General features: G+C 34.5%; 2 protein-coding genes across 3 annotated transcripts; one reads left to right on the top strand and one right to left on the bottom strand.

Moving 5' to 3' along the window:
- The first annotated feature begins 91 nt into the window (after positions 1–91).
- LOC149417388 (uncharacterized) lies at positions 92–24,965 on the top strand. Of its 2 annotated transcripts, none has more exons than XM_089640272.1 (19): positions 92–421; positions 991–1,129; positions 1,220–1,477; positions 4,930–5,018; positions 6,379–6,535; positions 7,194–7,407; positions 9,661–9,727; positions 10,840–11,058; positions 14,314–14,467; positions 16,292–16,415; positions 16,620–16,845; positions 18,052–18,231; positions 18,532–18,730; positions 18,944–19,026; positions 21,155–21,275; positions 21,596–21,783; positions 21,905–22,372; positions 24,546–24,671; positions 24,785–24,965. In XM_089640272.1, the coding sequence occupies exons 1-19, from the start codon at positions 305–307 to the stop codon at positions 24,872–24,874; spliced, it is 3,219 nt and encodes a 1,072-aa protein (XP_089496398.1). In that variant the 5' UTR covers positions 92–304; the 3' UTR covers positions 24,875–24,965. The 2 variants fall into 2 exon arrangements, with proteins under 2 accessions (XP_089496398.1, XP_089496397.1); XM_089640271.1 differs by having other exon boundaries at positions 1,220–1,537.
- LOC149417387 (aminomethyltransferase, mitochondrial) lies at positions 24,762–26,591 on the bottom strand. The gene has a single exon (XM_089640273.1). The coding sequence runs from the start codon at positions 26,224–26,226 to the stop codon at positions 24,967–24,969; it is 1,260 nt and encodes a 419-aa protein (XP_089496399.1). The 5' UTR covers positions 26,227–26,591; the 3' UTR covers positions 24,762–24,966.

Raw genomic sequence — 26,591 nt, 5'->3', positions numbered from 1 at the left:
GCACCGCAATCCACTGAAGCGTCAGAAGCCATAGATTATAGATAATCCCGATTTCATAGACAAATATGAACTGATTGAAGCTGATCTGTGGTGATCTGAGGTCAAGAAACAGAAAATGTTATTTGTTTACGTTGCCGCTCATATTCGCATTTCGTGGGCTTTGTGACAATTTGAGTTAGAAATGTTATATTTGCACGTAGCAAGACCGGTTTTCTAATGAACGGCGAGCTGAATAAATGGTTTATAAAAATGCAATAGGTTTCACAGCGATTGAAAACCCATGATTTAATATAAATCAAAAAACATGGACGGCCCCGGAATGAGTTTATTCAACGGTGCCGGCAGTATACATTTGAATACGAGTGCTCAACGGCTTGAAGAGGAAGAAGCCATCGAAGATCAGAAACGACGAAATGAAGAGGTATACGTTACAGTTTCTCGTGAATATAAATATCCTTATTAGACGGGTGCATTACTTTTGTGAATGTTCGAGGCCATATGGGGTCCTTTCCCTCGAGCAGGTTATTTTGTTCAACAAATAAACTTTATAATTAAATGGTTAATGAAGTAGTAAACCTTATTTTTACATTAGTGTTAGTCCGTAGTGCCTAAATTCAATGATATTATTTATTTATTTTACACTATTGTGCAATTTGATTCTTCTATACTGAGTATTTTAGTGGATTTTATATGAGATTATAAAAATCGAATTTTAATGCATCTTTTACCATCTTTCCTGACTTAAATAGTTGTTTCTTGTAGTAATTAAGTTTAACTTCCATAATCTGTCAATGTTGAAAGTGCGGCGGTTAGGTAAATATTTACCATGGTTTTAAATTATTTCAAGCCACCAAGGTGATATTTTATTTCATCAAAATGGCACTATAAAAATAGAATTTGAAGTATTTTTTGTAACCATTTTAAGTATTACTCAATTCTTTTTTTACACATTATACTGATTTGTGCTAAAGTTATTTTTAACAATTTCAGTTACAAAACGACCTGAAGAACTGTTTTGATGACTTTATTGACGACGAGGATGATTCTGTCAACGACAGCTCTCACTTCATCTCCCTGAACATGGCACAGTCACGGAGTCTCGCCCGGAACAGCGGCTTACAACAGAAAAGTAACACAATTATTTTTTTTCAGGATAATTCTTTTTCAGGTGTATTACAAAATTCCTTCTCAAATGCTTAATTTTAAAACTTATTTGCAGCTTTCGAAAATAGTCCGTTGAATCTACAAGCGGAACTCATGCAATCTGCCCCTTCAAAGGGACAACCCATTGAGCATGCGCCTAACCCTAGTCACAATCGAGTCAACGCCGGCGTAGGAAATGATCCCAGCCATCCCATGAGCTACGGCAATCACAGGATGGCGCAGAACGAGTTGCACAATCGCAATGGCTACGGCAATCTCCACAATAACTCTCCTGCCTACCAATCCCCACCACTGGTTCAGGAGCAATACCAAGGTGAAGTGTTAAACCATTACCAGCATTGTTCTCAAACCCCCCTGACTGGAGCTGTTCAAAGTAATTTCAACTTATCTTTTATTTTTATAAAAATAATATGCTATCCTTTTATATTAATTTTGGCAATTTACTGATATTTCGCCTTAAGGGGTCTGTTTTCGCGTCCCGAAATATGCATCTCAAAAGATGGTCTACTGTACTCTATCCCTCTCTAACGAAGCAAACGCTCCTGGGTATGTACTGGGTAGCGGGGGATAGTACTGGGCTCTTGTCTGACAGTGCATGCGACAAAACAGTTATATAAGGGGTTAAATAAACAGGAACATTTAGTTTTATTATTTTAAAAATTTGCACGAAGCCGTAGAACTACCCCTTTAGTTTAGTTCATTAGAAATAGCGCACACAGATCACATACACGGCTCCGGTCTTATTCTTTTAGTGTTAGTGTAATTCACCATGGCGTCTATGCGACGCAGACAGTTGCAGGTGGGCCGGCGAAAAAGACGGAAAACAGAAACGACATTTTAGGTGTATGCATGAATATATTTGCATTAAAACGGGAATCACCCTTTTGTTTAGTTTATTCAAATTAGCGGAGATACATTTCTCTGCTAATATAATAATTATAATTGTACGAGATACGGAAATCGGATGATGCATGTTGCTGTAGCAGACAAAATAATAATAATATTACTGTACAATTCTCCGTAAGGAGCATACATAATAAAATAGACTTTGGCATCAGGGTTGGAATATCTAGGGAAATTTCCCTAGATCTAGGGAGAAAAATATTTTTAGGGATATTCGAATTATTTTGTGGGGAATTAATTTTCCTCGAAATTCTCTAATCCCGTAGTCTTCGAGTAATCCAGTACTTCATATAAACCCATTCTGAAATCTAGGGAAATTTCTATTCTAGGGAAATAAAAATCCTTGTGGGATATGTGTTTACATTTTTTTTATTTCCCTATATTTTAAAACTGTTCCGATTTGTCAAAAACGTTACATAAAAGAATTAAATTAAACGAAACTCTAAAACCACAATTATATCGGCACTTTCGCAAAAATAAACATTCAGATGAAATTTTTTAAAATTATTTTTTTTTTTAATTATGCTTTATTAACAAGTTCGGCTGTCTAATGTTTGTAACTGTTTGTATTAATTATAAAAAGATTATTAAAAATGTATATAGAATTTAAAAACACAAAATGCAGTTCTACAAATTGATAACAATAAATGATTGAATGATTTTTCTAACACCCAAAATCACTAGATGTTACAATCAAAAGCATATTCAACAAACAAAAACAACATTTGGACAAAAAAATGTACACAGTGGTCATAATAATTTATATTCGCAAGGCCTGCTGCAAGTGGTAAGCTGGATATTATTTAACCTCTCAGAAAAGGACTTTTATTTACTTTGTGTTCCTTTGCGAACTGTCAAAACGCGAAAATTTTTATGTTATTCACGAGTTTTGTTAAAAGCTTCATAACTCACGTTTTGGGAAACGTAGCCTCATTCTAAAAAATGTTTTGGAAAGATTATGAAATTCACTATCGTATTGTTTTGTTATACGTAAATATTTGCGTGTCTAAATATACATTTTCTGAAAACGTCAAAAATATGTAAAAATCGCTGACCATTATTTCAAAGCTGTGAAAAATGTACTTTTTTCTGAGTATCATAAAGAAATAACACTTTATATATTGAAGAAATATAATTAAAAACTATTAGTCACCTCAAAATATTAACCGTCCAAACTAAAATATTTTTAATAAATTATTTAAAAACGCAATAAATTATGAACGAACAAGATGACAGATTCAATCGACTCAGATAATTCACCTCTACATTCCATAGATATTCTTGAATGCAGACGCGTAGCGTTATTCATTATCGATACTCTGTTTTTTAAATCATGGCAATCCGTATACTAGTGATGGAAATAAATCGATTTTTGTAAAATCTCGCGCGTTTACGTGAAAAGACGTACTAATGTCTTGACCGCTATTATCATATTTACGTCTTTTGACGTTCTAATGTTCCGAGTGGTTAAACAGAATAAATACAAATTTCAATAGAAAAATAAAAATAACCATGAAAATAGCAGCACAATAATAAAACAATGTATATATTATATTTTAATATATATTATATAGCTACAAGCACATTATATTATAATCTACGTAATCCAAGTGTACGTACACATGTTTAAAAATATAAAAACAGTAGGACAGTTAGTAGTTGTGTATATGTTGCTAATATCTAAACTGCGAATGTAGAATGTCAACTAGAAACACACACACACAGGAACACCCATGTACACTGTTGGTGTTGATTTGATATATTACGATTGACGTAGTTATACATACATGCACGCTTCTGTTCCCGACCCCCAGCCTGCGGCTTACCTACGCTAGACACCCGACACCCAAAAGCCTAAATGAATTTATTTGTTTTGCCGGCTTGCGACCATCCCTCCGGACCATGACGGCTTATCTCATACCCGCTTAGTGCGAAATGAGACAAGGGAAAAATTTAATGTAATATTCAATTAAATTTTTGGAAAATTTTAAAAAATTCTTTTTTAAAGAATTTTTTTTTTTTATAATTCATCATATTCTTGAGACAGGACGTGTAAGATTTTTTTCAAAGGTGGCCTCTATTTAGTGACAAAAAATTATCAAAGTTGACTCCAAAAATCATGAAAAAAACTTTTCATTTTTCAGGGCTATATTTTATAATTTAAAGCAAATATCGAAAATCGGACTCACATCCGTACTTTATACATGCTACACCATTTGATTAAAAAGAGATAAATCAGTTTAATTTGGTATTTTAGCCGTAAATCCAAATTAAAATTTGTATGAAAATGTCCTCGCAGCCGTTCCTCTTAAGTGCGTTTTACTATAGACCAGAGATTCCCAAACTTTTCTGGACCACCGCCCCTTTTACAGGAAAATAATTCTCCAACGCCTCTGCCATAAAATAGTTATACCAAATATTAAAATATTAATGCACATTATCTATATTTTATCTATCTATTCAAAATTACAAAGTAGAAATTAAATAGAGTAAAAGTGTCTACCCGATTTGGGATATATAGTTAAATTTTTTACTCAGCCATCACTTTTCGAACTAGTAATTCGTAAGCAGATTTTATTTTCGTGGACTGAATAATGATATTACAATGCGAGTTGCCTGAATACTGTCAGATACATTTATTGACAAATCACAGAAAGGGAGACGGTGATGCCACCTCTCGTGCTCTGCGCAGCTTGGATTGCTCCCTTTTCCCTGATTGGCTACTCTATCAATTTGAATGACTATGATTACTTTAATTGAGAGGCTGGCTATCTGTATAATACAAGGGAGTACTAGAATTCCTTTCCAGCAAATAGTATAACTCAGAAAAGTTTTCTCAACGATGCATAATTATTCTTTCAGATTTAAGACATCTTCCTTCTCAAGGCAATTCTGACTGTACTCCGGGAAACACGAGACAAAACGATGACCAATTACAAATATTCTATCAGGTACAAAAAAAAAATTACCTAATATTATTAATACTGTTCCGGATTTTGTTTAAGATACTGTGACTTTTTTTTTAAGATCTTCACTATTTCCTCGAGTAAACAGTTTTTGGCTGAAAACTTTACATCGACAACTGTATTGTGTTGCTAGGGTAAAAGCTTTGACTCTTCGTAGTAACGGAGGAAGTCAATTCAATAAAATTTAATATGTTTATGAATATTCTCCTAAAATAATTGCACTCTTATAACCGACAAGATATATTTTTCTAATTTTATTATATACTAGCTGTACCCCGCCGCACGTTGCTGTGGCTCAGTCTGTCTATGCAGATAGAGATACAATAGCGCGTGTTGCTTTTACGTCCAACAGATGACGCTGTTTAAAAAAAACAACATATTTTACCTGTTACAGGTGACATCTATATAATATAGGTATGTATATAAAAACACACGCAATATGTCAGGCCCTTGAGATGATTTTGCACAAAAACGGCGCTATACAAGTCATCCAATTATTATTATTATTATTATTATTAGTGTTGTCATTCTCGCTATTATATGATTGATCACTTTTCTATTCACAGTATTACACTCACATTGCGCTCTCGAAATCACTTATTTAATATTACAGCGCCCTTGAGGTGATTTTTCACAAAAACGCCACTATTCAAGTTACCCAATTATTATTATTATAAACTAACTATGGAATAGACAGAGAAAATTTACTATTCGATGTAGAAAAAAATGGAATTACGAGGAGTAACTGTTGACATTTGGATCTGATAATTTTTTTAAATTCCCTAGCTTTCTCAGTCAAATTAAATATACTAGTATTTGACAACTACAATTACCAGATTAGATTCCTCACCTTTGTAGCTATTCACTAGACTGAGCATAGCAAAGTCCTGTTTTAGGTCGACTGTTTGGCGTTTCATCTGTACGTAAATTTGTTTGTTACATTCCGTTTTCTGTTCAAGATGGTGGCCACGTTAGATACTATCTCTATTTTTATCCTGCCAGAGTGTGCAATATCGTGTTTCCTACTATGAGAGTTTTAAAAATTGTATAATTCCTTATTTGAAATACAAAAAAATATGGTTTATAACTAAGTAGGTATATATTTAAGTACCTACTTACAAATCTTATGATTTCAGAGGAAATTTCAGTTTTGATGTATTAAATAAGAGATAATTAGAAACAAACTTATTTGGATGCAAGGTCTACTCTGCCGTGGTAACTAAACTACTGCGGCAGTACTGTTCACAGAACTACATACTACTTTAGCATCATTGAGTGAAAACTGTTGTTTGAATCTGCAAGGTTCGTTTTCTAAGTCCCTCTGGTGATGGTGTCATTGTTCCAGCTGAGGGTGCAGGAAGTCCAGCGGCTGAGCGAAGAGCTGGCGGCGTGTCGGCGGGACGCGGCAAGCGCTCACGATGCACTCTACGGCCGCCTCGCCGTGGCGGAAGCCGAGAGGGAGCGCGCACAACTCTCACTGCAACAGTCACAGGAACTAGTGGGTAAATACTGCCAACAATCACTAATGTTTCTTCTGATAGGTTTGGTAATACCTTCAAGTCTTTGAGCAAAACTATTTAATTTTTAACCTGAAGGATACTACTATTTTATGCAAAATTTTAATGCCACTCTTCTAGCAAATATGGTCTGTTGGGTTTCCACAAAAGGAATTCTTTGGTTAGTATTATTTAAACCAGTGATTTTCAAAATGGACGGTAGTGTAGAAAATGGCTTAAATAAAAAATTCTGTGTTTAACATGCTTTATTTTATAATGGTTTAAATAAAAAATATAAGTGTGTAAAACATGCTTTATTTTGCAAGAATATGTACACGATGCATATTACAACCTATTATTACGATGGCAGATTTTACAAGTCCATAATGTGATCAGATTAGGATTCAGTGAATCTGAATTTTGACTAGTTCTCCGTACAATAAATATGTGAGAAGAAGAATAACAACATTTGATTCAGATCTATGTATCTGAAATAAAAAAAAATGTGGCTATTTTCCTGAATTTCCCGAAACGGGAGGGTGGGAGCGTTGTAGAAAAATATTTTTTGAAAAGGGTCGGTGAGTCAACTAAATTCTCATAACTCCACAATACACCATGATAGTTATAAAGATGTTGATCACGTAATATTGATATAACTCCTTAGCCAATAGCAAGCACCGCATCACGGAGCTGGAACACCAGGCATCCGGCCTGCACGGGAAGTTGGGCGCACTGGTCGCGCGCAACGAGGAGCTCAACGCCGAGGTCACAGCCACCACCGCCAGCCTCATGGACACCCAGCGCCGCCTGCAGACCCTCAAGGCCAACAAGGACTCCGCTCAGAGCACCGACGCGCTCTTCAAAGCACAGCAGGAGAGGTAACTTGTTAAAGTCAATTGTAATCTTATATTCATGAATGCTATGAACTTAACAAATGTATTTGCATTAATATTTCTTCATAGTTTTGCACCTCAATTGATGTACAATAATTCTCTGAAGTCTTTTTAATAAGTTAACTTACTTTGATCTTAATACGTCTACATATAGTAGAACACTGATAATTCGAAATTTATGCCAAAAAAAGTCCCCAAACAAAACAAATAATATATATTTTTGTTCATGCATGAAAATTTGTCTGTGTAAATCAAAAAACTTCAATTTCATATTATTTCATAAATCTGGATCTGACAGGCCAATGTTTTATGAAGATGGGTAAAACACCGTGAAATATGCATTATGCGGTTACAAATCATCCTAATTCGTATTATTATTTCCTAAATTTAAATCTGACAGGCTGGCCGCGACAGTAATCAGCCGCAAAATTACGATTTACCTGGAAATAATATTGTATTTTTAAGAAATATATACAGTAGAACCTCGTTAATTCGAAATCCAGCGGACACCAAAAATCAATTTTCGAATTAACGAAATCCCACGTAATTCGAAATTTTATGAAAAAAAAAAAAAAAAAAAAACGCCGAAAATCGATTTTCTCGGCCGCCTCTTCAAATCCGGGTGGTATTTTAGTTGTAAATTCGTATTAATACCAATTATTTCTTTATTTTCGCGGTCGATTACCGTAGCGGCCCTCCCTTTAAATTCAGATATTCGCAATAAATTCGTAAAAATGCTATATATTTACGCGTAAATCGAGATTTTGCTGCGGATTTCGGTCGTGGCCTACCCTTTAAATTGAGATATTCGTAAAAATCCGCGTAAATCGATATTTCGCGGTATTTTTCCGTCGCGGCCGGCCCTTTATTTCAAATATCTGAATTTGAATTCGTAAAAATACGATATATTACTGCGTAAAACGAGGATTCGCGGCCGTATTCCGTCGCGGCCGGCTCTTCAAATTCAGATATTCGAAATAAATTCATAAAAATGCTATATATTTACGCGTAAATCGAGATTTCGCTGCCGATTTCGGTCGCGGCCTACCCTTTAAATTGAGATATTCGTAAAAATACTATATATTTCCGCGTAAATCGAGATTTCGCGGTAATTTTCTGTCGCGGCCGGCCCTTTATTTCAAATATCTGAATTTGAATTCGTAAAAATACGATATATTTCCGCGTAAAACGAGAGAATTCGCAGCCGTATTCCGTCGCGGCCGGCTCTTCAAATTCAGATATTCGAAATAAATTCGTAAAAATATGATATATTTCCGCGTAAATCGAATTTTGTCGGCAGTTTTTCATCGCGGCCGGCCTTTTAAGTTCAGATATTTGAAGTAAATTCGTAAAAATATGTCATATTTCGGCATGGATCGAAATTTTTCGTCCGATTTCCGTCGCGCCGTATTTTTTCAACTCGGATATTCGAAGTAAAGTTAGTAAAAAGACGATATATTTCCGCGTAAATTGAAATTTCGCGTCCGATTTCCGTCGCGGTGATGAAATACGATATATTTACGCGTAAATCGAAATTTCGCGGCCGAGTTTCGTCGCGGCCGACCCTTTAAATTCAGATATTTAGCGTAAACTCGTAAAACTACGACATATATCCGCGTAAAATGTATTTTCTCGGCCCTTTAAACTCGGATATTCGAAATAAATTTGAAAAAATACGACTTTCCAGTGTAAATCGATTCAGATTTACAAAATAATAATTCTGATTAGGACGATGTATAACCACATAAAAATACATTTTTCGGCGTTTTACCGCCACGGCTGACTTTTAGATTCAGATTTACGAAATATTATGATTTATTTTCGCAAAAATCAAATTTTTTCGAATTACACGAACAAATTTTCGTGCGCGGACAAAAATAAATTTCGAATTACGAATTAACGAATTTCGAATTAAAAAAAAAATTGTATGAAAAAATTTTTCAGGGGAAATTTTTTTTGCGAAAATTTCGAATTACGCGTTTTTTCGAATTATCGGGGTTCGAATTAACGGGGTTCTACTGTATTGTTATATTTGTATGAAATTTTTAATTTTTAGAAATATGTTTTCTATGAATTTACTTCAAATACATATCTGCTTTTCACGGCGTTTTCTATTTACACAGAAAATATGTCATATTTTTATAATTTTCTCCGAATATCTGAATTTTAGAGCTATTCTTGCTAATACGAATACTGTATTCCATGTATGGGTTTAGTAATGTATGTATTTGCTTCCAGGTATAAAGAAGAAACCAATCAATTAGAAAAAGACTTAATGAAGACTAGAAACAAATTACAAGACCGGGTAAGTCATTTATTTGTATTTAACGCTGAATTACAATGTTTACATTTGTATTGCGACTAATGTTGTCAATTTTTTTAATGACTCCAAATGAAAAATCTCATCCTCCACGCTCAAGTTGAATAGACCTACTGCTTAAAGCTCCATTGAAACGTCTTCCTATTTCTCATAAACGGATATTACATTCATACTTGCACTTAACTTTCGATAGAATTTATTACATGACAGTCAATATATAATTATTATAATTTTGTTATTTTTTAATGATAAACTGTTTAAGACAAGGTGTTTTATGCATAGCACAAAGGATAACAAATTATTATAATCAATAATTTCTCGCCTGAAATATCCATACAAATTGAAAATATCTCCTGAGTAAAAATAAATGCCGCCGACGGGAATTGAACCCGCACCTTCTTATAATAATTTGTTATCCTTTGTGCTATACATAAAAAACCTTGTCTTATAAACATTAAAAAAGAATTTTTGTTGTTTGTTTTTGGGGTGTTATGCCGTGTTGCGCTAACTCCTTCTTTAGCCGACGTTTCGGACAGCGTTGCAGTGTCCATCATCAGGGCAGATCCGGTAGATCCGAAGATGTGTCTACCGGATCTGCCCTGATGATGGACACTGCAACGCTGTCCGAAACGTCGGCTAAAGAAGGAGTTAGCGCAACACGGCATAACACCCCAAAAACAAACAACAAAAATGCTTTTGGCCGTGAGAATCTAAAAACTTACCCATTAAAAAAGAATAATATTTGACAAGTCATAATATTTCACCAATAAATGTAGATATAATCTGTCTCGACGCCATCTAGTGAAAAATTCAGCACTAACAAAGCCTTTCCTACAAAAATAAAGTTGGTTGTTTACAGGTGAAAAAATATAATATGTAAGCAGTAATTTTTGATTGAATTACTAGTACATATTGAATTATTTGGCGGGTTGGGAATTGATAATAAGCCGGCGTAGCTTAGTGGTCCAGAGCACCTGACCGGACATCGGAAGGTGCAGGTTCAATTCCCGTTGGCGGCATTTATTTTTACTCTATTTTCAATTTGTATGGAAATTTCAGGCGAGTAATTATTGCTTATAATAATTTATTTTGACCAGGAAAATGAAGTAATGTCGCTGGAGTCTCGTTATCGGGAGCTGGAGCGCTCCAAAGAAGAGCTGCTGGTGGAGAAGGGCTCCACCATCAACAGACTGGCCATGGAGCTGGAGGAAGCCCAGAACAGGGTGGCCACCAGCCAGGCTCCCGAGCTGAAGGAGAAGATTTCACAACTGGTGGTGGAACGCAACACGGCTCGAATGCAGATCAAAGACATGGCGGTCAGTTTATGTATCATTTTTCTGATAACTCTGTCCTAGGACTTTTTAAAAATACCCAATATAGTAGGTACATCATGATTTCCTTATATTCTCATTTTTTGACCACATTTTCATGTTTTTTGATTTCGTCGTCTTCATGCTTATCGACCTCATCTTCATGTTTGTTTATTGTTATCAAGTTTAATTTGTAGAACTTCATTTTAATTCAATTTGGTGTTTTATCTGTGGTGGTAGTAGGAGATTTTCAAATATTGTCAGGTTATTCGTAACCTGGGAATGTTTGACTTTCTTTTTTAAAAATTTAAAAATTATAAAAACAGTTTATTATAAAAAAGTTCTGCTTCACAGTTTTAAAATGCCTTCAGAAGGCGAAACAGCTGTCAAGCTTAATAATAATAACACAACAGAACTTGTTTATAAAGAAACTTTTTTTAAAAATTGAATATGTAATGATATTTTTGAATTTGGAAAAAAAACTTAAAATTCATGTTTGTTAATTATGTCATCTTTGTCGTTGTCGACTATGTTTGTTGATTTCCTTATCTCTATGTTTGTATACCTCATTTTCACGCTTGTTGACTGTAGGTTCTTAATTTTTATTATTTCCTCATCTTCATATTATTTACTTGGCCGTATTTTGATATTTTTTAACTTGTCTTATCTCCATAATATTTTTTATTTAATTTGCAAGAACATTGTATAATTTTGAAGCATGGAATTATTTGATAGATTGCTGTCCTAGATGGTTTATTGTTCTGTCGGTATTTCAACGGATGGCGCTCTGTAGAACTAGCTTCATTATCTCTTTCTGATTTGTTTATGAACTTATTTACTACACGGTATGCAATCTTTCAAAAAATTTTCTTTTTAAACTTCGAGAATAAAGATGAAATTTTTTTTCTTGTAACGAGAGAATAATCACATTTTTTAAAATCCACTTTTCTGGGCACTTTGTTTGTTAAAATATTATTTATTTAGTACAGGATATACATATTATACATTTGTAAAATGTTCTGACTAGGAGGAAAAATATTATATAAATTAGTAAAAATATTAAATTAAAAGACATTGTGTTCAAAATATTAATTCTCTAAAACACAAAACCAGAAACATGGCCTCCGTGGTCGAGGGGTAATCTCTCGACTAGCTATCTGAAGGTGGCAGGTTCAAATCCCGGCGTGCTCAAGTAAATTTTATTTGATTCATTTGAGTTATTACAAAATTTAATCATTTAAAAAAAAACATATTGTATATTTGCCGTATGTTTCATAGTGGAAGAGACTCTCAGTGTCGCCCTGGTGTAAGACCACCATTCAGAGTTGAAATGTTGCTTGTTTGGTGACTAGATCTGAACAGCCAGGTATATCCCATCCTCACCATCCTCTCCCCATCTACTTCCACTCCCCACTGCCTATTTTTTTTAAGTTTAACAGATTTTCTTAAAATATTTTTTTTATTCCATTGAATTGAAATTCTTAAATTCACTATTGCTAAAAATACTTTTGAAAAATCATCTAAAAAAACCGTTTGAACCGACGCGGCAAATTTGAAACAATCTCTTTCTGGGACGCTAGAAATCCCTACCCAAGATAAACAAATAAATTTTTTGAACATATTTCTACAGATATGAATGGGGAATTTTTACAAATGAATATCGGTTCTGTATCGTGCTTGTACGCAATACAGCGAGAACTCAAACCTTGAAATCACTCTACTTGGCTCCAGCACTAGAGGCAAGCGCAATGAAATGACTGTAGATGCTTCCCGCCAGCTGGGGGTTAAAAAGTCCCACCACCCACCATCCTCGTAGATGATACCCATATTGTGTGTGGAGTTCACATTCAAAGAATTTAAAAAGATTTAACCGTTGAAGAAGGTCAACAAATCTCAATGAAAATGTAAAAGAGATATAGACACAGAAAATAAAAAGATGGGGTCTCAACTGGGACTCGAACCCAGATCCTGTATTGATAGACATATTGAGAGTGGCATACTTCCATTTTTGAATTGCTAACATTATCTTCAATTATTTCCAACACTTTTTTGGCTCCCATCCAGTCCCAGTTGCGACTTTTACCTTTACCGTTACCAGAGATGTGCTTTATTTCAAATAAATCCATTTTAAATGCTTTTCTAAAAACCATTTTGCATTTTAAATGCTTTTCTCAATGCATTTTCCATTTTAAATGCTTTTTTGCAACATTCTTCCTACTATCTCCACTCATCTTTTTTTCATAAGCTCCAAATATCAGTCGGTCCTCAACCTCGCTATGAGAGATAATTTACATTTATCAAGTTGCTCCCTGGTAGGAGCCCTGGCAATTGAGTGATACCATTACAAAAAATACTGATTCAAATACTGAACATGGGGCCATGACGCTGTAATATTAAATATTAGATAGCAGTTTCTATGTTTTTACGTTGGCAACATTAGACCTGCGCAAATTTTTTGTGGTTTCATCTGTAGTCGTGGTGTTTTTGGATGTACCATCATGTAATATGTTTGTTCTACATTGATGTCCATTATTAAATGACAAAATTGTTTAAAAATTCTATAATTATTTTAATTGTTTGACCTGAGAAACCATTTTGCATTTTCAATGCATTTTGAAAATAGGTATTTTGCATTTTGCATTTGAAATGCTTTTCTAAAAACCATTTTACATTTTGCATTTTCAAATGGAAAAGTTTTGACCCATTTCCATTTTGCATTTCAAATGGTTTTGGGTACCCATTTTGCACATCTCTGACCGTTACTTTCTGTGTCTTTATATTTCTCTTTCATATTTTCATTGAGAGTTTTTCATGTTATCTTCTTCAGTGATTAAATATAAAATGAGGTTTATGAGCTTCTATAAGTTAATCTAAAAAAAATGAATAAGAAAATCTATACTAACCTAAGTTATTTTTCTTGATAGTGCCGCACTCCACTTTTAGCACAAAAATCTAAACCCAATGAAATGACAAAGGAAAATGATTTGAAAAAATTCATTAGTTTTTTTTTTTGAGAAATACAAACATTTCCGGGTTACGAATAACCTGACAATAATTGAAAATCGCCTACTGACACTGTTGTGATGGGAGCACTTGGCCAGCCGAGGAATTGAAGGCAATACGCCTGGATAGACCCAAACGCGATGTGAACTCCAGCCATCCAACCGGTCAGACCGGTTATGATGAATATATTTATCTGTATGCCTGTCAATACTTTACAGAGGGTTAATTAATTAATTAACAGAGGGTTCGTGTTTCCAGGGAAAGTTGGAGGCCACGGCCACAGAACTGGTGGACTACCGGACCAAATACATTCGGTTACAGGAAGAACAGTTGGAACTAGAAGCCGCGCTAGAGCAACTCTCGGAAGACCAGGAATCTGACTCCTTTGCGCAGTTGAGATCATCCAAAACAGGTTCGTAATAAGTACATATAGTCAAACTTGTTTATAACGAGCGGACTGACTAAATTAGCTCCCTATAACCATTACTCGTTATATTCGAATAGTTTAAAAAAAAAGTTAAATGCCCATACCTACCTACCTCTGCTATCAATATAATTGCATAATTACATAACATATTTTCAAAAAACGAAGATTACTTATTTGAAAAAATATTACAATGATTGTTTTAAAGATTTCGCTTTCATGATTCTCGATTTCCTCCTCAAAAAACTTTTAATTCTCATCACCTGGTTTGAGGCTTCCAACAAAAATTGTAAAAAAAAATTTCATCTTATGTTTTTGTTTTTAAATTATATAAAAAGAATGACAACCACATTCACACATCGCCCACTCTTTAAGGCCCCATCTGTGTATCATGTGGGCACAGCAGCTATGGGAGCACCTTAACCTATTGATGGCAGACCAGGTTTTGCGAGGCAATGAGAACCTAGGCTGTCTCTCGGTGGGGTCCTGTATGAGATGGGCATTTCCCACGTTGGCCATTTGCCACTCAAGTTTCCACCCAACTTCTGGGGTGAGAAGTAATTGGACGAGCCTCTCTCCTTCTGCCCAGAAGGGCTTTCGGGACTTCAAGCGGCATGCCGGGTGGGAGACGACATCACCCCCTCCTCCCCACCAATATCAATCCACTTGTAGTTGTATTCTGTGCAACCTTCATATGAAAAGAGGTTGTGCATCTCTGTCATAAACTTAAGGTGGAAACACATTATTAAAACCCGACCCGATGAAATGCGATGCGTGTTGAGTCGAGTCAAATGTATTGTTTTCTATAGAACAGAATCACACTATGAACATCCGACGCGACACCATGCGCGCACATGCCACCCGATCCAGACGTGCCAGGTCGGTGTGTTGCCCATGGTGTGGGTAAACACGCCACCCGACGCGGCCTGCGCAGTATGTTTCTAGAAAACACCCGATGCCACGCGTCAGTCGTTCGAGAACTGTCACAGAGCATATACGGAATTTATGCCAATTTAATATTATTTTTGCATTTATTTAGCGAAATGACCGACGAACAATTAATTGAGTTGGTAAAACAAAAGTACTCATAGACTCTGAACAATCGCAGGAAGAAAATTTAAATTTGAAATAATTTTATAACAATGTTGGTCACAATGATATTCTATAGTTATAATAATTGCTTTTTTCTATTAGGTACTTACCTAAGACAAATAGCAAGTCTTTCTTTACTGCTAATGGCATACTAATGGCTTCGAGAAATGTTGTGTCTTTCATGTGTATGTCACTTTGAATAAATTCGTGTATTTCTTAAAATTGTGTTATAGTAACCCGAAAATACATATGAAATCTTTCATTATCTTGAAGTAAGTCTGGATACAGAGTATGATTTTCACCACACATACTTCTCTTTTGATTTATTTCATGAACCCAGTAATGCCTAGTTATTCTCTTTTTCTTGAGTCGTTTAAGTATCATATATGTACCCATAATTTGCATCAAATCTTCTTCAAAGTCTTCATCTGACTCATTATTTATTAAATCCATAGTACAAAACCATTCACTTCCACTGCTGTTAGCTAACTGTGTTCAGAAATGTGCACGGTGCATATCGGGTGTCGAGACGTGGCGTTGCGTCGCGTTTTAATAATGTGTTTCCTCCTTTACCCCCATCATTAAAACAAACTTTATTATATTTTTTTATTTTAATCACAATTTTTTTTTTTATGCTGATGTATTGTTTATTGCACACTCGCACAACCACACAGGAATAAAATCATATTATTATTTAATGCAATCTCTTTTTTCTCACAGGCAGAGGCTTCTCATCGCAGGCAGATAAAGTGGCCCTGCTTAGGAATGAACTATCCAAAACTATTGCAGCACAAAAACTCAAAAAGGAACAGATTGACAAGTTAAACAAAACTCTCCACCAAAAGTAATTATGTAACATGATTTAATTTACTTCATTTCACCATCTGGAAAGTTACATTTCAAACTTCCAATAATATGCGTCTGATTCTACATAATGTGTTCTTGTATTCTGTGGAAATTATTTTCATGAAGGGGTTGGATCACTTTGCCACCAGGTTTCACCATCCTTCACTATCCTTAATACCCATTATTTGATTTCTGTTTCCAGGGATCAATCCATAGAAACCTTGAAAGATGCAGAATCAAGACTGAAGCGGGATATAGAGCAACTAAAAGAGATGGATCATAAAAAGTCGTCAGAACTGATTTCTCTCAGAAGCCAATTGGACGCCAAGAAATCCAGTAGTCCCCCTAAACATCTGTTAGAAACCCTCAAATCAAGATGCACAGACTTGGAAGAGGAGTTAAATAAAACCCAGACTGAGCTAAAATCTGTATGTACATATTATTATTATTATATTTTTAGTGACTATAATCCAACTTACAAAATATGACAGTGTAGATGTTTTTTCTTAGTTCTCATTACGAGGTCCTGTGCTGAGTCGGACTAAAGTTATTTAATTAGGTGCGTCTTCTATGTCATATTTAGTGCTGTGTTTAAGATTATTTTGTCGCCCTCTTTCAGCCAATTTTCAGCCTTTTTTTTATTCGTTTTATATCTGGGAGAAGGATGTTGTGGAGTTTTTTTTGCAAAATATATGTAGTTTCTTCGTCAGAATGTGGTTTTATAACTTGGAATGCTTTTATGTCATTTTGATTCCATCTGGAGTGATGGATATGCGGTCTAGTAGAGGGTACCATATTTTTTTATAGTTTCAATAGTATACTTTTGACATGTACCTATTTGTTGTACTTTTTGTACGTCAAACCTTTTGAAATTTTACCGAAGGCGTTCTAATGGGTACTTTGAGTATGGTCTTAATGATTCCTTTTTGAATTGTATTCAGATTATGTATGTACATGGATACAGCAGATCCCCATCCTATATTTACTTACTTATTGACTTATTTATATCCTTTTTTATTTACCACATTTCTTAGCGTTTTAAAGAAATATAAAAGGCTTGTGGGCTATTCTGTAATTATATTTCAAAACTTGTTTATAAACATGTTTCAAATTTTAAGTGTGGTAAAAATATTTTTACAGATGTTGAATAATGTCCACACGGGTAAAAGAGTAAAAGATGAGTTTGACTTCCGGTAGGATATTAGGATTAATTTTCTGTATTACTTTTGGATTCCCTTTAACATCTTCATGTATATTATGTTCATTATAATTATGTATTAGCTTGCTTAGAATGTATTGTTTGTTACCTATTAGAGGAATGCATTTTTAAATCTAAAATATTGCAAATCGCATGCTTTTCTAGCTTTTTTACTAACAGTAAAAATATATGATTAAAGATATAAATACAGTGAAATTCTCTTATAAGGTTTTTGAGGCACTGAATAAAAGTTTTCTATGTGGGAAAATCTTGTACCTATGTGGATTCCAAATTAATTAGGCCATTATTCAATTTTAATTTTCAACGGGCAGAAAAATATTAAACCTGTGAAAAGGTTTGGGAACCTTATGTGCGGGATTTACTGTATTTTAGTTATTTAATGCTTTTATTTAGTGATTTATTATGATTATTTCAGCTACTCTCCAAACACTCTAGTTTGGAAGCCAAGTATGAAGAAATAAGCTCAGAAGCTAGCCGCAGGAATTCTCTAGACAGACTCACCAACACAGAAGTTATGAAAGAAAGGGATCGCCTCGCCTACCAACTCAAAGACGCCCAGAAACAAATAGAGGAATTCAAAAATTTGTACGTCGAGGTAACTAAGCGCATCATTAGTGTCTTTTTTTTTTGTTAACCGCTTTACTAACAATATCTTTAATGTGTAAGATTTTTGTAATTAATTCTACTAACAGACTGACTACCTGCAAGTTAAGAATTTAGATACAAGAATTTGCCCTTATTTAGGTGTTTGTCGTCGTTGTTGTTGTTTAAACACTAACTCACAAAATGAATGAGAGTCTCCAATTTTCAATAAGATTTTAGACCTGTTTAAATTGCAACATGTATCTGAAATGTTAGTTCATGTAATCAATGTGTATGTGTACATTTTATTTAGGTCTGCGGTGCAAAGGACAAAATCAGCAAGGAACTTACCAATTTAAAGTCTGAAGATATTTATCAGGACCTTAAAAAGGAGCAAGAGCGCGTGGAAGAGCTGAGGAGTCTGCTGGAGAAGGAGAAGGTGAAGGTGGATGAAGTCAGCCAACATTTGCTGGAGCAACAAGTCAAACAGTTTGATGACCATTTAAAAAACTGTAAGTATTTTGCTATTAGAAGATTCTATACAATATCTCCAGATATCTGTTCCTTGGGCCAGTGTTTCTCAAAGTTGGAAGCATGACCCAACTGGGGTCTGTTTTAGTGTTTTGTTTCTAAGCTAAACTTCTTCTATTGTTTTGTTTTAGCTTTTTAAATAAATAATTTTGCAAAATATGAAATGTCTTATAATTGTGAAATTTCGATTACAGATCAACAATCTATGGAAGTTTCTGACAAAACGTCTAAAGAAAAAATTAGTCTGGCTGAGAAGAATTTAGAAATAGCTAATCAGGTACAGAATTGTTTACTTGTAAAATTTAGTAAACGGTTTACATACTTAAAAGCATTCAAAATTTGTGCTTTCATAGATGGCGCTAATTTAATTATTTTAGGAAAAAATACATTTTTGCAAGTTATGTCACAAAATATTAAGATGAATTGTTTGTTAGCGCCAGTACATACTGTATATGAGGCGTGTTGAAACAATGACGGCAATCTCCACCATTGGTGTAAAATGAGTTAGATATGGCGATGGATAGAGAATCAAAAATACTATCGACTGCTGCAAAGATTTCGGAGCATAAACGACAATATCCCATACATTTTTGAATTTTAATATTTAGTTCCACAACAAACATGGCAATCTCCTTTAGGTTACAGAACAAAAACAGCAGTTTTTGTTTGAGCCAATCAGAGACCCAGAAATTTGATATTCAAAATGGCCACCCCATACAAAGTGTGAACAGCTGGTGTGATACATAAGCTCGGTTTTTCTTATGTTTTTGTGGTGAAAAAGTGATTTATATTACGGTAAACTTTATTGAAATCAAAGATGGAATGTTTCCCAAGTGAAGTTACACCAGAAATGGCAAGGAAGCGTGCGAAAAAACCATAAATTTCGAAGAGGAATGTTGCCAAAAAACAGAGGTTAGTAATGCAAATAATGTTATTGTAAACATCAAACTTTTGTCCGTTTGGTGAAATGCTGTATAAATTGTTTTTAGTACACGTAAAATATTAAGATAAAGTGTAATATTGTGATAAAGAGAATACTGAAATATTTATCTTACGTTTATTATTTGGAACTAACCTATAATATACAACATAATTTTTGTTTTTCAGATATTCGGCGAAACAATTCCTGCTCACTCAACAATTTTTGCTCTTTGTATGACCATTTTTCAATATTATTTTATACTTAATTAATAATTACTTGATAAGCTACTTTTGTATTTTTTTAATTTGAAATTAAATTCATTAGAAAATATTTCAGAAATTCCAGAAAATAATAATATTATTTATGATGTCAGGATACTGTGTCCTTTATTCGTCACTATTTTGTTTATTTATTGTTATTAAGTTTAATTTGTAGAACTCCATTTTAATTTTAATTTTTTTTATATTCAATAATATTGTTATTGGGTTTATAAAAACAGTTTATTTTAAACAAGTTCTGCTGTGTAATTATTATTACGCGTGACAGCTGTTTCGCCCTCTGAAGGCATTATCAAACTGTTTGATAATGCCTTCAGAAACAATAATTACACAGCAGAACTTGTTTAAAATAAACTGTTTTTATAAACCCAATAAAAATATTATTGAATTTATAAAAAAAAATAAAAATAAACTATTTTGTTTGTTTTGTGTAATTAATTATTTTAAGAGTTACATATTAGCATTAATTTATTTTCTGTTCTGTTCTTATTTTTTGTGCCGTTGTTACTTTGCCTAATTTTTTCAAAATATGGAATCTATCGCATTGCACTACCGCTGCATACATTCTGTAAAATTGTCTTTCCAATATGTAAATTGTCTTGTGTTGTAAAATATGTCTTTCCGAATAAATATGTAAAATGATACTTATTACTGATTTCCGTGTTTTACTGTAACCTAAAAAAAAATGGCCTTTTCAGTTCGTAACAAAACTAGCAAAATCCACATGTGTTTGGAACAAAACCGGCAGTGTCCAACCTTCCAGAACAAAAGCAGCAATGTCCATCTATTAATTGAAAATAACTCAATTATCTACCAATTAATCGCAATAAAATGTACACAGAGTGTTACTTAAGGAAACATTTACTAACAAAAACTATACTTTATAGTTACGGTATTGGAAAAATACAAAAAAAAACATTTATTGCATTTTACTCAAAATGAAGAGAAGTGGAGATTGCTGTCTTTGTTTCAACACGCCTCATATGAATATGAATAAATAGTTTTGTCAGTATGAAAACTCAATTCTTTCTAGAATGGCATACAAATACAATATTGTATCAATGATTCAATCCAATATTATATTTATAAGACGTGTTTTCCCTAAAATAATTTAATTAGTGCCATTAATGAATGAGCAGTTTATGAATAGTTTAAAGTTTACACGTTTGCTTTATTACATTCTCGATATGTATTTATTTTTTCAGTTTAGAGAAGAAAATGAAACCCTGAAAAGGTTTTGCGAAGAACAAAAAGAACAGTTATCCAGATTAATGGCCGAGTTGGAAGAATCCAGAACACAGATAAAGAAATTCAACACTGAAGCTGGTAAGATCAGTACAGTGAGACTCGCTTGGTTTTTTCCGTCCCTTGAAGACTGAATTTGAAAAATGGTCCAATTTATCCTAAATAGAAGGGTTTTTTTCCAGACCCTTGGAAAACTTCTTAAGAGGGTTTCACTGTAGTAAACTTTTACTTCTTTTTATAAACAGACCTCCTACTTATCTTTCCAGTGTTCCTCGTGATATTTAGTAAGATTATTTGTTAAAATTTAATCTACAATGTATTTTTTATTACTGAGGATTTGACTTCTGCCTGTTTGTGCCATATTAACTATACTTTTCCTAAATACATAATATGTATTTCAGAGCTTCAAGGAGAAAGGGACAGACTGATAGGGGACTTGAAGGAGAAGGGCAAGCAATTTGAGGCATACATACATTCTCAGCAAGCTCGCCTCCTCAATAGGAGGGACGCCACCACCTCCCCCTCCCCCGACCTCGCCAAGGAAAACATCTCCATCACCATCAATAGCAAAACTAACGACACGCAACAGGTAACAAACACTACTAACTCTCACTACCACTGTCACTGCCATCTTTCTCTTTCTCCTTGTTGAGCCAACCTTGCAGACAGTTGGAAGTAATGTCGTTGTAATACTTAGCTTTGATTTTCAGGTTAATTTAAGAATGGAAGAAATAATCCGTGAAGAAGTAGCCCAACATTTCGCCAAAGAAATAAATAAAGCGGAAGCCCAATTCAGAGAGAAAGTCGCCCAAATAGAGGAACAGTACAACGATAATGTGACCCAACTCACCGATGTCCTCAAGCTTAAAACCAGAGAAGTGGCTTCGCTCCAGGGAGTCATAGAAAGAGCCAACCTCAAGGATGTCTTCTTTAAATTATCAGAATATGAAAAGATCTCCATCCAGAATGAACAAGCTCGAGATGAGTACAAAAGAAATATAGAAAAGTGCCAACAGCACATAACTAAACTCAAGGCGGAAGTTGAACATTTGAGGGAACAAAAACAAGCGGTGATCGAAGCGGCGGACTTAAAAGATAAGTTTGTAGGTACGCTGAAGGAATATGATCGATTGAAAGAGAAATATAAGGTTTTGAAGAAGACGGCGCTCAAATATAAGGTAAGCTCTCATTCTTATTTAACCCGTAAAGCCTCTGACATTTTGCTATGTACTGCTCTTAGGAGAACTGTCAGAATACAGATTCTGCGGAAAATATTTTCACATTACATTTGATTCCAAATAAGTTTGCTGTTTTTAAACATATTTCAAAATAAAATACTGTTCTTGAAAGCAGATGAAAGGTTCGACATGTGCAATTAAAAATATTCCAATTTTGAAAGCAAACAAAGATAAACTTTTTTAAGTAGCTTACTGATGGTTTTTATTGTGTAAACTATACTTACTTTGACCTGTCCGTGGCCGAGTTGGCATCATGCTTGGGTCCCACCCAGTCGTAGTGTGTTCAATTCCTCCATCACAATACAAGCAACGTTTTCCGCATACTGTGGTGGTAGTGGGAGATTTTCAAATATTGTCAGGTTATTCGTAACCCGGGTATGTTTGTCTTTCTTTTTAAATAAAAAAAAATAAAATTACTACTTTACACGAAACTGAAAAAAAAAATTATTAGACAAAGGTATTACAAATTTTATTGTCACTTCCTTTTTTCGTTTAATATAAAAATGAATTTAATTTCGAACCTTGACAAATATTTTTCAAAGGATAAGAATTATTTTTAAATTTCCAGAGGGTTGATTGTAAATTTTTTAATGTAAACTGAAAGTATGTTTTCTCTCTTTCTAACACTGTTTAAATCATATTTCTCAGCATAATACAAAATGAGATAGCGTGACTTTTATGAGCTATACACGGTGTCCGGAAACTCGTAGTACAAGCGGGAAACTGGAGAATCTACACCACATGGGGAACCCAAAAAAACATAAATTTTTTTGATTTGAGCATTTTCAAAAAAAAAAAAAAAAACCAAAAAAAAATATTTTTCGGTTATTTTAGGGTTAAAGTTTTTTCTGGTGTTTAGGGTTGAATAACAGATGTTTTAACCCTGCAGAGCAGAAATATTTTATGATTACACCGGGTTAAATGAAGGGTGATTTCAAAATAATGCTTCAAATCCGAGTTTCTTCATTTGTTTTACTTTCAAATAGTTTTAATTAGTTGGGTACTTTGATCTTCAGTAATAATTTATAAGAATTTGATTAAAAAAAAAAAAAAAAAAAAAAAAAAAATCAACTTCAAACTCGATTTACTCGATAACGAAAGCTCAAATAAAAAAAAAATATACTACAAAATCGACTCCAAATGTGATGTAGATTCACCAGTTTCCCGCTTGTACTACGAGTTTCCGGACACCCTGTATATACCTCCCAAAATTGGTCAAGTGGTTGACCATCTTCCCAGCTCTATGCTCCTTTCTGCTGTAGCTTTTATCCAGAATTGTAATTCAGCCTAAACAATACATTACTCCGTAAGCCTGCCACTGAATTGTACTAATATATAGTGGTTTTGCCTAATGCCAACATTTGGCTAAAACTTCGTTTTTGAACTCTTGTTCTGGGCATTATTTTTTCCCACTATTTTTATCGGCTTTTTCACAGTTTGTGTTATGGAATATTTGAAAATTATCTATTTTTAACATGCAAATTTATTAATTTACTTTATATAGTCAGTTAAATACAACCAACCGTCGAACCTATGTATATTTTTAATGAATTATTTAGATCAAAAGTTAGTGTATTTGTACCATTTCTACATTCATTAAAATAAAGTCTAATTTTGTAATCAATTTAAGGTGTGTTAAGGTTAAACGCGACCCTAGTTATATTCTATGTGTTCATAGATGTTATATTATGTTATTTACTTGTAAGTAATATAAATGTGTAATCTCTAAATAGTATAAAATAAAGTCGCAATCTCCGCGCCTGCCTGTTTGTGCGCTTATTTTTTCTAAACTACGCAATGGATTTTGATAGGGTTTTCACTATCATTTAGAGAATTTCTTCCAGAAAATTTATATATATAAATATAATCCATGCATATTATATTTTATAGAAAAGTCGATGTTTTGTAATCAAGTTGTAAAAACATATGTTGGGACTCTTAGATTGGTAACGCTGGCTTAACCTTAAAATAATGTACTACCGAATTACATATCTTTAAAAGGTATACAGAAAAGTCCACGGTGGTATATCTATCTCCTAAGGATAACCCCGAACAATGCCGGGCAAACGTCAGCTAGTATTTTTATAAATTTACCAATGTTTGATGTTTACAGGAATATATCACAGAGAAAGATAAGCACATAGAAGGTGAACTAAAGAGGATTAAAACTAGTTATGAAGAATCTTTGAGAAAAATGCAGCTAAGATTAGAAAATGTTTTAAAAAACACAAATGAAAAGGTTAAATTTTATTTTAAAGTAGTTTTTTAACATTACATTATGTTATTAAACATAATAATATTTAGACCGTTAATAATAAATAACAACGAATGTAATTTTTCTTTTATTTTCAGCCCAGCGCAAAACTTGAACTGGAGTCTAAATATTCTGAAAAAATTTTGCACTCACAAAACAGAAAGAAACAGCAAACAGATATTAGCTGACAAAGGACCTTACTGATAAATAAATTATGCTTTACTTTTATAAGACAGAAACATTTTATAAAATAATTACATAAACATTACAAATCATAAACCTATTTCTTAATATGATATTTGGCTGGTACAAATGGCATTTTTGCAACTTCACATCCTATGTATGAATTTCTGATGTTTACCAAAATTTTAGTCCCCGGTTTCTTGTATTTCTCCTCGACGTAGCCCATTGCGACGTTGCCTCCCAAAGACGGGCTCGGACATCCGCTGGTAACAACGCCTATAGCATCCCCCTCCATCTTCAGGTCCATGATGGCGACTCCTCGCCTCGCCGGGGGACCACTCTCCAGTCTCAAGCCCACTCGGCGCTTGCTCACTCCATCCCTTATCTGCTTCAGCACCACCCCGGCTCCCATGAAGTCTCCGTCCTCCCTCCTCCGCTTGGCTATCAGCCAGGTCAGGTTGGCTTCCACCGGGGTGATGGTGTCGTCAATGTCGTTCCCGTACAAGCACAGCCCGGCTTCCAGTCGCAGGGAGTCTCTGGCGCCCAGTCCCGCCAATCGGATGTTTGGAGATCTCATCAATATTTCACAAATACGAGAAGCGCTGCTCGCCGGCATGGACACCTCCACTCCGTCTTCCCCCGTGTAACCGCAGCGAGTGACTCTGCAGCCATCCACTCCAGCCACCTTCAACTCCATGGAATTCATGAAGTAGAGATGTGACAGATCTTTAGTGCACAGGTTCTGGAATGATTCTACGGCTTTTGGCCCCTGCACGGCAATCAGAGATCTCTCGGACACATCCAAAAATTTCATGTGGATATCTTTTCCTTTGGATTTGGCAAACTCGTAGAATTCAGTCATGTGTTTCTTGTCATGATCCATGCGTCCCGCATTTGACACTACGTACAAATTCTCCGCATCGACTTTGGTGACGATCAGATCATCCAGGATGCCTCCGCTCTCATTCAAGAAGACTGTCAAAGCGCTGCTGCCATTTTCCATTCGATACAGATCTACCGGACACAGCTTTTCAAACCAGGAAATGCAATCCCTGCCTTTGATCAAGGTTTGCAACATGTGGGAAACGTCAAACAAGGATGCCTTGCTTCTGGTGTGAAGATGGGAGGCTGATACTCCCATGTCGGCGTATTGCACCGGCAGCAAGTGTCCAGCAAAGTCCACCATCTTGCCTCCATTCTGGACGTGGAAGTCGTACAGCGATGTCTTCCTAGGCTCACGGCCGCCACCACCGCCAGCAGAGTCACATCCTACGTTGCTAGTGCTGATAACCCTGGACAAAGGCTGAAGCGTTTCCTTCTTGGAAAGAACTTGGAGGCACTTACTTCTTATGAACATGGTGTTTTTCTCAGGAGAAACATTCAACACTGAACCAAAAAAATACTAAATCGCTTATGTTACTTTGATAAACACAATATCTCAGGTCATAGGTTACAAATACACATTTTATCAGAAGCGTACACTAATACTTTTATACTCTAATCAACAATAGCAATTTCAACAATGAGTTCTTCCCTACTATTTGCCTTCACTATACAATGTTCAAACTTTCAATTTTGTTTACACGACTTATCACTCCAAACACTCTATTTAATCTACAACAAATTATCTACTCTGAAGTCAGAACAAATAATATTGTTGTAAATCTCTACTAAATAATAATAGAGGTTTATTTTCAGATCCCATTTCCTGCCATAAATATG

The sequence above is a fragment of the Hesperophylax consimilis genome, chromosome 15, assembly GCF_061612785.1.
Source record: "Hesperophylax consimilis isolate HC1 chromosome 15, BYU_Hcon_1.0, whole genome shotgun sequence".
NCBI lineage: Eukaryota > Metazoa > Arthropoda > Insecta > Trichoptera > Limnephilidae > Hesperophylax > Hesperophylax consimilis.
Note: the sequence above shows the minus strand (reverse complement) of the source record. Positions and strands in the feature narration are given on the sequence as shown.